Genomic DNA, 13385 nt, shown 5'->3' on the forward strand with positions numbered 1-13385 from the left:
GATGTGAAAGATGCGGTAATTTTGATATTTTCGCCTGCAAAACAAGATCGATCTCTGTTAAATTGATTCTGTCAAATGGCAGAGACATTTAGTAGTTTATGCCTGAGATAATCACATTTCAGTCAGCATACCTACTCGCCTCGTCGATCTCTTGGGTACAAAATCGGGCATAACAACCGTCTGGATACGTATTCGGGCGTAACGCGTCTCAATCGTGTGTGTGTGGGTTTCTATGCGAGTGTGTGTGTCCGTCCGTCTGTGTGTGTGTGTTTATGTGTGTGTGTGTGTGTGTGTGTGTGTTCAGATACAGGTCCCTGCTTCTATGGAAGCTATGGATTTAAAAAAAAATCATGTTCCCTTCATTTTGTCATTTAGGAGGTGCACCAGCTGTACCAATAGTTAATAAGGAATATGAGATCAGATGTAAACGTTAAAACTATGATAAAACAAACACACACACACACACTTCAAAAAACACTGACCAGCAGCAGCAGCACCACCACCACAACCACAACCAGCAACAACCACCAAAAAGCCAAGTTTTTATTCACTATTTATTACTGTTTCATCATTACTTTATCAACTACATGCAAACTCTTTACTAAATATATTCTGTTTCATCACAGGTAGCTTCTGACATGCAATATAATCAAAACAACATTAGAACAAGAGATAACAAGAAGAGCAAACGCTCGATCGAGTCACTTTCGCAGTTCTGAATATTATATGAGGCATCAGATGGACAGGAAGAAATTGCTATTCACAACACAATGAGTCACGTTCACATAAAATTTGAGCCCGGTCACTTTTATAGTTTCCGAGAAAAGCCCAACGTTAAGTTGTGTGTTGCCGAACAGAAAAGGCTAGTTATCTCCCTTGTTTTTCTGATAACGTTCGTAAAAGGCTACAGATGTAAATACTTTGATGTAAAGAATAATCCTACAAAGTTTCAATCACATCCGATGAACTTTGTCAAAGATATAAAATGTCTAATTTTTCCTTTGACGCTGACCTGTGACCTTGAAAAAGGTCAAAGGTCAACGAAACCATCGTTAAAGTGTAGAGGTCATTGGAGGTCACGACTAAACAAAATATGAGCCCGATCGCTTTGACAGTTTCCGAGAAAAGATATAAAATGTCTAATTTTTCCTTTGACGCTGACCTGTGACCTTGAAAAAGGTCAAAGGTCAACGAAACCATCGTTAAAGTGTAGAGGTCATTGGAGGTCACGACTAAACAAAATATGAGCCCGATCGCTTTGATAGTTTCCGAGAAAAGTCCAACGTTAAGGTGGTGTCTACGGACGGCCGGCCGGACGGCCGGCCGGACAGACTAACACTGACCGATTACATAGTCACTTTTTCTCAAGTGACTCAAAAAGCAAAAGTAACAATACAATTACAATAAAACACAAAACTGAGCCAAGTCATGTAATAGTTTTCATAAGTCTGGCAACACCCTTATCTTTTGTACAAATGGCAGTGGGTCTAAGACTCAACTTAAACAGATACACCCTTCCCTACAAACAAACAAAATGAAAGAAAAAAAAGGCAATATCATTCATGATGCTTATTTCAAAAGTTTGAAACACACACACATGGACGGACAACATTCAACACCAAAACAATAGTAAGTTGATGCATGATTGAGTGAGTGGGCGAGGGAGAGAGATAACAGCAGAAACAAAACCATTGATCCTACCTTGCAACCAATAAAGTCACATAAAACATCAGCTGGGTATGTGTCTCAATTTATCTGTTTACCTACTTATATGAATATATATCTACAGTACGTATCCATTTATGTGAATTTATCAATTTACCATTCACGTAAATAGGTCTTTACCATTCAAAGACAATATACAAAATGTATATCGCCAATAATGCAAGAAAAGGATTTGTTTATACAACAAATTATTCAATGATACAGGGTTTAATAGGTTTTAAACTAACAAAGCTTTCACAATACATTGTATTAATCAACAATAATGAAGTTGCTGCCAATCAAGATACCAGCGATGAGACCCACCGACACTTTTTTTTAACAAATAAGATGCAAGGGGAATTAAGGGCGTTGCCCAACAGTCCCAGTGGAATGTTCTCTTATCTTCTGAGCATTAACCCTTTGCCTTTAACACAGAATCATGCATATGCACTTCCCATGAGATTTAACTGAACAATCTAATGAAGCAAAGCTTGCTCTCACCTGCCCAAACTGGTGCAAAAGCGTCAAAGCAATTTTTTAGACGATTGATGTGGCCGCTACGAGATGTGTATACGGACTATATTTAGCAGTTGATATTGAGCGCTGAGTGTTACCTTGAGACACAAGTACTTTTACTCCACTGTCATGTAGTGGATGGCACAAAACTAATGTTGCCCTGCAGTTACAGCCAGTCGCTGACCTGACAATATAAATATTAATGGTACCTTTCTTCACTTCTAAACCATCTTTAAACCACGCATAGATCTGTATACGTTTTACATGAGATGAGCTTTCTTCCCCTTGCCTTGAACAATTCTCCCTCTTCTTGTTTCTTCCCACCCCAACCCCTATATGTACATAATGAACCAGAACACCTTTTTTCTGATAAATATTACAAAGCCAAGTTTCCTTGAACTGCTGAAGAAACACAAACGATGATACAATCGATGGACGGATGATGGCAGGTTGACAAGACAGAAGATGGGTCTATCCATCACATGTCAGGCACTAGCTCTGGGAAACCTGTGGAAAACAGAGCAATAGTTATAAAACCACAACTACCTTATGACAATTCTCAATTAATTTCTGGAGCATAACTATACCTCATTAGCTACCAAACACTCTGGATGTTGACACATTCTTGACCAGCACTTGGAAGCCAAAATGACAATGCTTTCAGTATTTCTTAAGGCTTAATAATGAGTTGTTGATCGTGTGTGTGTAAATTGCTCCTGTTGTGGACACTTGCAGTCTCTCTCTCTCTCTCTCTCTCTCTCTCTCTCTCTCTCTCTCTCTCTCTCTCTCTCTCTCTCTCTCTCTCTCTCTCTCTCTCTCTCTCTCTCTCTCTATATATATATATATATATATATATAAAAAAAGCACCTGTTTGCTTATGCCATTACCCTTGTTAATAAAGAATTTGTCATTCTCTCTCTCTCTCTCTCTCTCTCTCTCTCTCTCTCTCTCTCTCTCTCTCTCTCTCTCTCTCTCTCTGAGTCTCTCTCTCTCTGTGTAAAAAAGCACCTGTTTGCTTATGCCATTACCCTCGTTAATAAAAAATTTGTCATTGTCATTGTCTCTCTCTCTCTCTCTCTCTCTCTCTCTCTCTCTCTCTCTCTCTCTCTCTCTTATTCACATGTCTATTGTTACAGTAGCATCACCAAGACCATAACACAGAATCGAACCAACGCACCTATGTGCATCACTACATGTACAATCTTCAGTTACTGATAAAATGTAAAATCATTTTTGTGTTTGTGGGTTGTGGGAAGTTATCTGGGACAAGAGAGCACACCTAATTGTCAGGCACTAGCTCTGGGAAACCTGTGGAAAACAGAGCAATAGTTACAAGACTGCGACCGCATGGTGACAGTTCTCAATTTATTTCTGATAACTACACTGTACGTCATTATAGCTACCAAACACTTTGAATTTTGACACATTCTTGACCTGCACTTGATAGCCAAAAAGCTTTCAGTTATGGTTTCAATGGTGAACTGTTGTAAAAGCATTGTATTTCTTAAGGCTTAATAATGAGTTGTTGATCGTGTGTGTGTGTGTGTGTGTGTGTGTGTGTGTGTGTGTGTGTGTGTGTGTGTGTGTGTGTACATTGTTCCTGTTGTAAACACTTGCAGTTTTTGTCTCTCTCTTATTACAATAGCATCACCAAGACCAATAGCAACACAGAATCAAACTAGAGCACCTCCATGTGCATCACTACATGTACAAGCATCAGTTACTGATAAAATGTAAAATAATTGTTGTGTTTGTGGGTTGTGGGAAAGAAAGTTATCTGGGACAAGAGAGCACACCTAATTGTGTACGTGCTGCTTCTCAAAGTGTCAGTTTAAAAAAAAAATGACAAGAAGACAAGCAGCATCTCCAACAACAACAAGAGGCGAAGCCTTCAAGGCTCACGTAAGAAATCGACAAACAGTAACACAAACTCAATCACTCCGTCACACACACACACACAGTACACACACACACACACACACACACACACACACACACACACGCACGCACACACACACACACACACACACACACACACACACACACACACACACACACAGAAAGAGCATAGGTGAAACTGTGCAAGAAAGCGAGACACTAGATCTAGATCTGTCTGTCTGCATGTAGCCTACTTACATGGACACGACTGCCAAATAGTCTCGGCCCGCTCAAAATAACAATCACCGAGACTTTCAGTAATTCCATCGCGTGACGTCTAACCCTCCTACGTCATAATGTGACGTCAATGTAATATGACGTCTTCAAATGTTAAAGTTTCTACCACAGACATACATACAGACATACATACGCACGCACGCACAGACAGACAAAAGTTAGCATCGCATAGGCTACACTTCGTGAGCCAATAACAAGCTGTTAAAATACGGGGAATGCAAAATACTCAGAGTAGCTTACATTATTGCTGAGACTAAGGGTTTAATTCACTTAACATATGAATAAAAAGAAGAAGAAGAAGAAAGAAAAGAGTCGAAGTCTTGATACTTGATTGAAAAGCTACAAAACAAGCATACTCTGAAACACTATAGAGCTCTATAAAACTGAAGAATTAATAGAAGAAGCCCTTTGAAAAGATATTGGGGCACGGGGGGATATAATTTACCTGCAAGAGAACGTAAGTGATTACATTTGATACAGCTTGTGATGCTGTTGGTATATATTTCAGCAGAAATGCAGAGATCAGTTAATTAGAAGGGATGAAAGTGGATAACTTATAGTCTAACAAACGGAGTACATGTACATATGCTTTATTTTTCTCTCCATTCTCTCTTTACATGACTGTATTCATACAAAAAATGTGCCTACAAAAAAGTGTGCTCTATAAAAATGGGCAAAACATTATAAAGCCTCATTCATCCGACATGAAAACTGCGAATAAGATTGCAAGCTGCATACTGAAACTGCCATTGAAGCTACAAATAATTCAAAGAAATCAGTTGGCTTTCTTACTCAACTTCTTTTCCTTATTTTTCTTTCTCTTATGTCTCACCTGCAAGGGAAAGAGATCATGAATCTACTAACAGAGAAATAAATACATTTTTCTTTACATTCGAGTTCAAATTGTTTTTGGGTATATATTCAATAGGTTGTGCCTTTTGAAGCAATAAATACTGCATTTTCCCGTCTCTACTGTAGATATAAACATTTCAAAATTACTTGTTTATTAGGTGTCATAGTTAAAACTCGTTCATTGACCCAGGGTCTGGAGGTCAGTGTCTGGAAACAAGGGTAGGCTGAAATATGGTCATTGACCTGAGGTCACAAGGCCAAACAGCTCTGAGAATGCACTCTTGGACCTCACCACACATCCGGAAGAAAACATATTTCCACTCTGTGAACGTCCTTTGACTTGCAGCCAATGCACCGGAAGCGCCTATTGTGTGGATTTGTCTCATTTTAAAGGTAAAAGTGGGGGTTGTGCCTTTAACACGAAAGCGCCTTATAGTCCAGAAAATACGGTAAATTGTATTATTATATGACTCAAGACTCAAGACTCAAAATGTTACTGTCCTTATAAAAACGATGAAAATTGCCATGCAGTGTCAGGCGATCACAGACATAAAATACATCACATTTACTAAGAATTAAGGATTGCACTTAAAACTAACAACACTATTCCGTATCACATTTAGTAAGAATTTAAAATTGCACTAAAACACATACAAATCCTAAGTAGTCTCTCACGGCACACACACACACATTGTCACACACAAACACACACACGCACATACACTCTCTCTCTCTCTCTGTCTCTCTCTCTCTCTCGCCCTCTCTCTCTCTATTGGTCAGCACAGGCCAGACTTACAGTGACAGGTTTGAGCAGACAGTGTTGGCCGATGATGTTGTAGGTCACTTCTTCCATGTCGAAAGGCTCGAACATGAGGTCTGATGACAGGAGAACCGCCAGCGCTGAATTCCGCGTTTGTTTCATCTCACGGAACTTGTTGACTTCTTCTCGACGAGTCTAGGTTCAAAAGAAAATCTCGTGAGAGTGCTGAACTTAATTCCTCAAGCAGAAAGTCTCACTACAATGTTAAAAAGATCAACTAACTTCTTCTTCTTCTTCTCCTTCGTTCATGGGCATGAAACCACGCTGAGGAAGGAAAAACCATTTATGTCATTAAGGGCATATCTTAATTCTTCTTCTTTTTCGTTCATGGGCTGAAATTCCCACGTTCACTCATGTTTTTAGCACGAGTGGATTTTTACGTGTATGACCGTTTGTCTTAATTAATGTCTGTCACGTTGACCCGTTTTCATTTCATGTACTTAATATTATCCCAATGCTGGGAAATTCGGGTTGCTTCCTCCCAGCGGAAAGTTATAGCAGCGACAAGAGTCGCGCTACCCAGGTGTCGTGTAGGTGTAATCAGCCACCTGCACTTATGGCAGAATGACCGAGGTCTTTTATGTGCCACTGTGGTGACATGGGGCAGGGACATGGATACCGTCTCTGAGTCTGCAAATACAGTTGACCCGTGTCCCTGTTGAGCAGTAATCCATACCTGAGTGGTCTCATAGTCGCCCGGTCTGTAGGGAGGCAGGGTGACCATGTGTGTGGCAGGGTACACAGTTTCCAGGAAGGTCTGACGGAACTGATCCTTCATGTGCTCCTCATCACGCTGAAATCACCAGCAAGTCTTGCTTTATAGTCTCTACAGGACATCGTGTTTCTGAGAATCTCTTCTCAGCTTTACTTCTTGACTTAAATTTAAAACCTTCATATTCATTGTATCATTCAACCTTGGCAAACACACACACACATGCACACACACAGACGCACACACACACACACGCACACACACACACACACTCTCTCTCTCTCTCTGCACCCAATCCCTCCACATATGGTATGGGAGGTAAGGTGAGTGTGCCTTCTAGCACTACACAAAAAGCTGAGAAAACTGCCATAATTATGTTAAATTTCAATTAAAAACAAAAAAATATAGCTTTTCATCACAAGAAACGTGTCAGTTCAAGATGCTTTCTTCCATGCTGTTATTCTAGGGTATCACATTCACAGAATTTGATAAAGGAAATAAGTTGTTCAATAGAAATGTGCTTGACTACAAATGCAAGAACAAATTTGAATTTGAATTCACAACAATTCATGCAGTTAAATATTATTCTTAACATCTGCAAACCCTCGTGCATAAAACACTTCCAAGTAAAATCATGCAGACTGAGTCAGCAAACACAGCTTGTGTATTATATATATTATCATACTCTTCACTGACAGTTGCAGGGGAATCAAAGAAAGATTCTCGTCTATATATGCAGAGGGCCTACCGCAGAAATGTGGTTTTCTCTTTTGCATAGAAGTTTGAGAGTTCTTCTCTGTTTTATGCCAAGAGACTGCCTGATGAGAGCTTCTCAGCTCGAAACCGGTAGCAGTCTTGGCTAAACAAAAACGGACCTTTTCAGGTTCAGCACTCTATGAGAATGCCCTTAAATGCACTTCGGTGACTTCTCAATCCTTTGAGGTTGTAGAACTCTCCTCGGGTTATTCTTGTGCAGTGTTGCAATCGGCTCCGAAAGGGTTTGATTCTCCAGTAGGCTGTCTGTGAAGAGTTCTTTCTAGATCTAATTCTTACCCCCTCCCCCCACCTCTTCCATTACCTCTAGTGTGCTCCCTGCTTTCAAAATTCCTTGTTGGAATGTAGGCGGTGGAGACACACACAGAGTAAAGGATGATCTCCCTTGCTCATGACGTAATTTCTATGCATTCTCGCTCTTGACGTCATTCTATATTTAACTTTTCTTTAAAAGTACAAGCGATCGAGTGCACATTTTGGCATTTTAAGCAGCGCTCTCATTATAAATTTCTATATATATATATATATATATATATATAAAACATCAGAAATTGTGAAAGAAACAATTGAAAGTCAGCAGAGACTTTCTTCCGAGATTTGTTAAAATCTCTTAGCAGAGATAGAGAGAGAAATAAGTATCCCTTCACAGACAGCCTATTGGGAGCATCAGACCCTCCTCAAGGGGGACCGAGATTTACAGATCGAGCAAAGTCCCTTTGTGGGGGACGTATCGCAAGGTAATCTAGTCTATATATATATATATATAGAGAGAGAGAGAGAGAGAGAGAGAGAGAGAGAGAGAGAGAGAGAGAGAGAGAGAGATGCACACATTTGCCACTTTATGTGCTTTCTTCACTTAAAGCTGTTATGTATGTTAGTACTTTTGTGCACAAGGATTTTTGATTTTAGAACTTTGCAAGGGGGTTTTGCAGCTTTACGCTGACTTGTCAAACAATTAAAGCATTAATCGTGTGAAGGCAGCCTTAACCAAACACTCTCAAACAAATTAAGTGAATACTGAACTTGAAAAGTATGAATCATGGGTTGCCTTCGTGTTAATTTTGGGCAATCACTAATTATTCATCAAAAACTGGGCAACCGAAAGCCACTGCAAAATTGATACTTACAAGCCTGTCCTACACATCCATACATGGTGGTGAAGAGATGAATCAATGAACATGAACCAAGCACGCAAAAAAAGAAATGAAAAGCAGGAATTAAACAAATGCAGCCAAAGATAAAAATAAAACAGTGCATAGTGCTGCAAATGGGAAAATGATGCAAAACCCAGGATTACTAGCCAACTATGTAACACATGTACTGGGAAAAGTATAAGTATACATTATGACAAAGCAGGTATGTCCCGGCCTTTTACAAATGAATACTTAGTGTGCTTGAAAGGTGATGACAATACCGTGAAGCATAGCAATCAATATGGCAAGATCATTTAAAAGCAATCTCTAAAAGCAGCCAGCAACACAAGTGTACACTGGCAGCAGAAGCACAATTGTGACCCTCCACCACGAAATGAGTCGCATCCCGGGATGTCACCTCGCACGGTTCTGCGCTAGGCTTAATATAAGTCCGGGGAGTGTCTGGTAACAGTGTGAGGGTCACCTCAGTCACAGGCTTATAACTCAAACGGGTTTCGCTCTTTTTTAAAACGGTTAGTGTCTGGTAACAGTGTGAGGGTCACCTCAGTCACAGGCTTATAACTCAAACGGTTTTCGCTCTTTTTTAAAACGGTTATCACCACTGGATAGAGCATAAAAAAATCTTTAGGAAAATGTAAAAATATGAAAATCATGTAAAGGTGACATGCGACTCATTCCGTGGTGGAGGGTCACAATTATACAAATGCACGTACAATATAGTAACAAAATCTGATGCATGGAATATTTGAGACAATTAATAGATGATGTTCGGAAATAACTCTGTTGGGTTTGTATGGGTTTTGAACGAGTGAATACTCTTGAAAATATATAAGGCCACGCTCGCATGACATTATACTGCCAATCACTTGCGAGCGGTCTGTCGCCACTCGTGGGCTTATTGACATGAGGAGATAGGCTGCTGGCTAGCGTGTTGCCCAAAATGTCAAGCCGGAAAGCTTGCCTCATGTTTTCCAAGAGTATTCACTCTTTCACAACACATACAGATCCGGCAGAGTTGTGGCTGAGGGTGAAATGTGTAGACATCATCATTTTCACAATTTTGTAATGCATTTTGTTTAACGTCCCATTACGTGTGCTGTCAGTTCTGTGTAGATCACATACATCCCCTAACCCCCTGCCCCCAGTAAAACGCTGCAAATGCAGTCTGTGCAAAATACAATCACGGTGATTTGTGACAATATGTATACATAAATATGTATACATGAAAGCAGAACAGAATAAACAGAAAACGCACATCGAACTGTGATGCTTCATGGTGTAATATGCAGGCATGGGAATTGAAAAAGGCTGAAAATTTATAACTGAAGACGCGAAGCGTCAAAACGACGGCGCGAAGCGCCTAGCCTTACTAGGGCTGATGGGGTCTATGTCGACCAAAAGAGTGGGATTCCCTGTAGGTGGAGTTCCTGGAGGGGGATTCCCTGTATACAGGGAATCCCACAGGGTGGAGTTTTTCAATAAAACTTGCAAACCATACTCGAATTTCTAAGAAATATCAAAAAAGATTAAAAAACATCAAATTCTACCGATGTCGCCAAGCATCACGTGACTTTCAGCGATATCAGCGACACGCTACAGGAACTAAACCATGTGGTATTCCCTGTGTACAGGGAATCCCCCTCCAGGAACTCCACCTACAGGGAATCCCACTCTTTTGGTCGACATAGACCCCATCAGCCTTACTAGGGGGGTCCGGGGGCATGCCCCCCCGGAAATGTTTTTTCTCCAAAGAACCCAGATGGTGCAATCTGGTGTCATCTGAGCTCCAAGTTTGCCATTAAATTCTGTTTTTAGAACCAGAGTTTTTAGTACAAAAATGTACAAATTTTTGCTTTTTTGAAGAAGAAAAAAATATACATGTATTATATGGTTTGTTAAAAAAATTGATCTGTTGAGACAAACAGGAAAATGTAACTTGTAACACAATCTGTGCAATCTGGTTTACTTTCAAACATAAAAGTTCAAGTAACTGAGGCGGGCGGTAGCAGTGCGTGAACAAAGTACGGAAAGTTTTCGCGGGCTTTTGCGCAAAGGCCAAAGTAACCGGTGCTTTTTTTTGTGTGCCTCCCCCTTTATTTTTTCGGCGGACATTTTTGCATTTTCGGCGGAACAAAAAAAAAATTTTGGCGGAAATCCGCCGTTCGGCGGACAATTCCCATGCCTGAATATGCTCCAAAGCACAACAAGGTTCTCGAGCAAACAACACGTAAAATTGGTGCTGAACATTTAAACAATCAATTCACCACAGACATCTGTCAACACAAGCTAAAAGGCAATGAGCAGCCACTAGCCAGTATTTGACATTGATAACTTTGCCATTCTACTGCATGTACTTATGAAACATGGGAATAATAAGCACAGTTACAAGTCTGCAGAGAACTTGGAAACAGTCCAATGAAAAAGGTGCTCTTGTGAAATAAACGTGATAAAATAAAATAAAATCTCTAAGCTGTTTCTTTTCAGTACGCAAAGAAATTTTTTTTCTCAAAAAGCAAAATTGCATGTGCAAAAGAAAAGCTTTTAAACTAGGATGATCAAAACACTACCCAATGCAAAACAAGTTTATTCTTGAGTGTATACACAAGATAACGTCAGTGCATCTATTCTTGAGTTTACAGTTTACGCAAGATAAAGTCAGTTCAGCTATTCTTGAGTTTACAGTTTACGCAAGATAAAGTCGGTTTTGCTAAACTGTTCAACATAAATAGTGAACTGAAGGCAGTTATAATTATTCACTGGCAGTTATTTTGTTCACAAGTTCTGTCCAGACACAAATTCTGCGACAACACATAATTATGAATGAGAAAGGACACATGAAAGTTATTATCTTTACCCGAATATCATATCTGGACATGAAACCACGCTGAGGAAGGAAAAACCATTTATGTCATTAAGGGCATATCTTAATTCTTCTTTTTCGTTCATGGGCTGAAATTCCCATGTTCACTCATGTTTTTGCATGAGTGGGTTTGTACGTGTATGACCGCTTTTACCCCGCCATTCAGGCAGCCATACGCCGATTTCGGGGGAAGTTGCTGATGCAGGGTGTTTTCGTGTTTTTATAACCCAACGAATTCTGACATGGGTTTCAGGATCTTTTCTGTGAGCACTTGGTCTTGTGCTTGCGTGTACACATGAAGGGGAATAAGGCTATTGATCGTGAGTCGATCAACCCCTGACCCACTCCCCCACCCACCTTTCTTCGGTCTGATCTTTTGCTCAGTTTTCCATACTCAATTTCTGTTTCATTATTTTCCTCACCTTGATGAAGCTGATGAGCTAATATTATCACTGTAAGGGCAGCCAGTACTAGCAGAGACTGACACATTGCCTCTCTGCAATCTGTTGAAATGGTCATGAGTTTTGGGCAATTGAAATCAAGCGGAGATTCCACTCAGCATGAGTTCAAGCATGAATTCTGCGTTCAGCGCCATCAAAAGCCAAATTAAATGACAATGAGAAATGTACTATCTAACACTGGAACCAGTTCTTTTGACCTTCAGGCTAAAATCACAACAAATGCTGTTCTGTGTGGAAATTGTCAGTTTTTTGCATTTAATATCAAGCAGAGATTCCACTCGACATGAATTCAAGCATAAATTCTGCGTTCAGCGCCATCAAAAGCCAGTGACAACAGCGAGTAATGTACTATCTAACACTGCAACCACTTCTTATGATTGAGCTTCAGCCCAACATCAAAACAAACGCTGTTCTGCGTGGAAATTGTCAGTTTTTTGCATTTAATATTGAGCTGAGATTCCACTCAGTATGAGTGCAAGCGTAAATTCTGCGTTAATCAAAAGCCAAAGTGACAACAACGATAACTGCACTATCTAACACTGCAACCACTTCTTATGATTGAGCTTCAGCCCAACATCAAAACAAACGCTGTTCTGCGTGGAAATTGTCAGTTTTTTGCATTTAATATTGAGCTGAGATTCCACTCAGTATAAGTGCAAGCGTAAATTCTGCGTTAATCAAAAGCCAAAGTGACAACAACGATAACTGCACTATCTAACACTGCAACCACTTCTTATGATTGAGCTTCAGCCCAACATCAAAACAAACGCTGTTCTGCGTGGAAATTGTCAGTTTTTTGCATTTAATATTGAGCTGAGATTCCACTCAGTATGAGTGCAAGCGTAAATTCTGCGTTAATCAAAAGCCAAAGTGACAACAACGATAACTGCACTATCTAACACTGCAACCACTTCTTATAATTGAGCTTCAGCCTAACATCAAGCAAACGCTGTTCCATGTGAAAGTACTACGGTGGTTTAGTGTACTAAAATGTCATTGTGACATATGAGATCATCCAGTCAGCTGCGTGGATCGTATATAGAGAATACTACATGGTTTGCTGTGTCGTACCAGATTTAACACGAGTTGTTTTTTTAAATATTGAACTGCGAGCGAAAGCGAGCTGTTCACTATTTGAAAAAGCAACGAGTGTAAATCTGGTACGACACAGCAAGCCATGTAGTAATCTGTTTATCCTACATACTGTACTTACGTGTATTTTACTGAAATGTCCCGCAGTCGAGGCAGCTAAATTGAAGACGCTTGTTTTGGAACCTCGATCTCTTCTAAAGCCTTGTGCAATCTATTACGTCAAAGCAAAGAAACGTCACTCTGAAAATGTGGCGTGACGTGTTAG

At 40.0% G+C, this 13385-nt stretch overlaps 1 protein-coding gene across 6 annotated transcripts in view; it reads right to left on the minus strand.

Moving 5' to 3' along the window:
• Positions 1 to 529: 529 nt before the first annotated feature.
• The window catches only part of LOC138953868 (nephrocystin-1-like), a 42072-nt gene continuing 29216 nt past the window's right edge, over positions 530 to 13385 (minus strand). For 2 of the 6 annotated variants that reach the window (XM_070325830.1, XM_070325824.1), the window contains 5 exons: positions 11562 to 11591; positions 6744 to 6860; positions 6044 to 6202; positions 5188 to 5227; positions 530 to 2727 (listed from right to left, as the gene is read on the minus strand). In XM_070325830.1, coding sequence (XP_070181931.1) covers positions 2699 to 2727; positions 5188 to 5227; positions 6044 to 6202; positions 6744 to 6860; positions 11562 to 11591 — 375 coding nt within the window. In that variant the 3' untranslated portion in view covers positions 530 to 2698. Of the gene's footprint in view, positions 2728 to 3199; positions 3529 to 5187; positions 5228 to 6043; positions 6203 to 6743; positions 6861 to 11561; positions 11592 to 13385 lie in introns of those variants that run through there. The other 4 variants (XM_070325826.1, XM_070325827.1, XM_070325828.1 and 1 more) reach the window with 4 other exon arrangements.

The sequence above is a fragment of the Littorina saxatilis genome, linkage group LG17 (assembly GCF_037325665.1).
Source record: "Littorina saxatilis isolate snail1 linkage group LG17, US_GU_Lsax_2.0, whole genome shotgun sequence".
NCBI lineage: Eukaryota > Metazoa > Mollusca > Gastropoda > Littorinimorpha > Littorinidae > Littorina > Littorina saxatilis.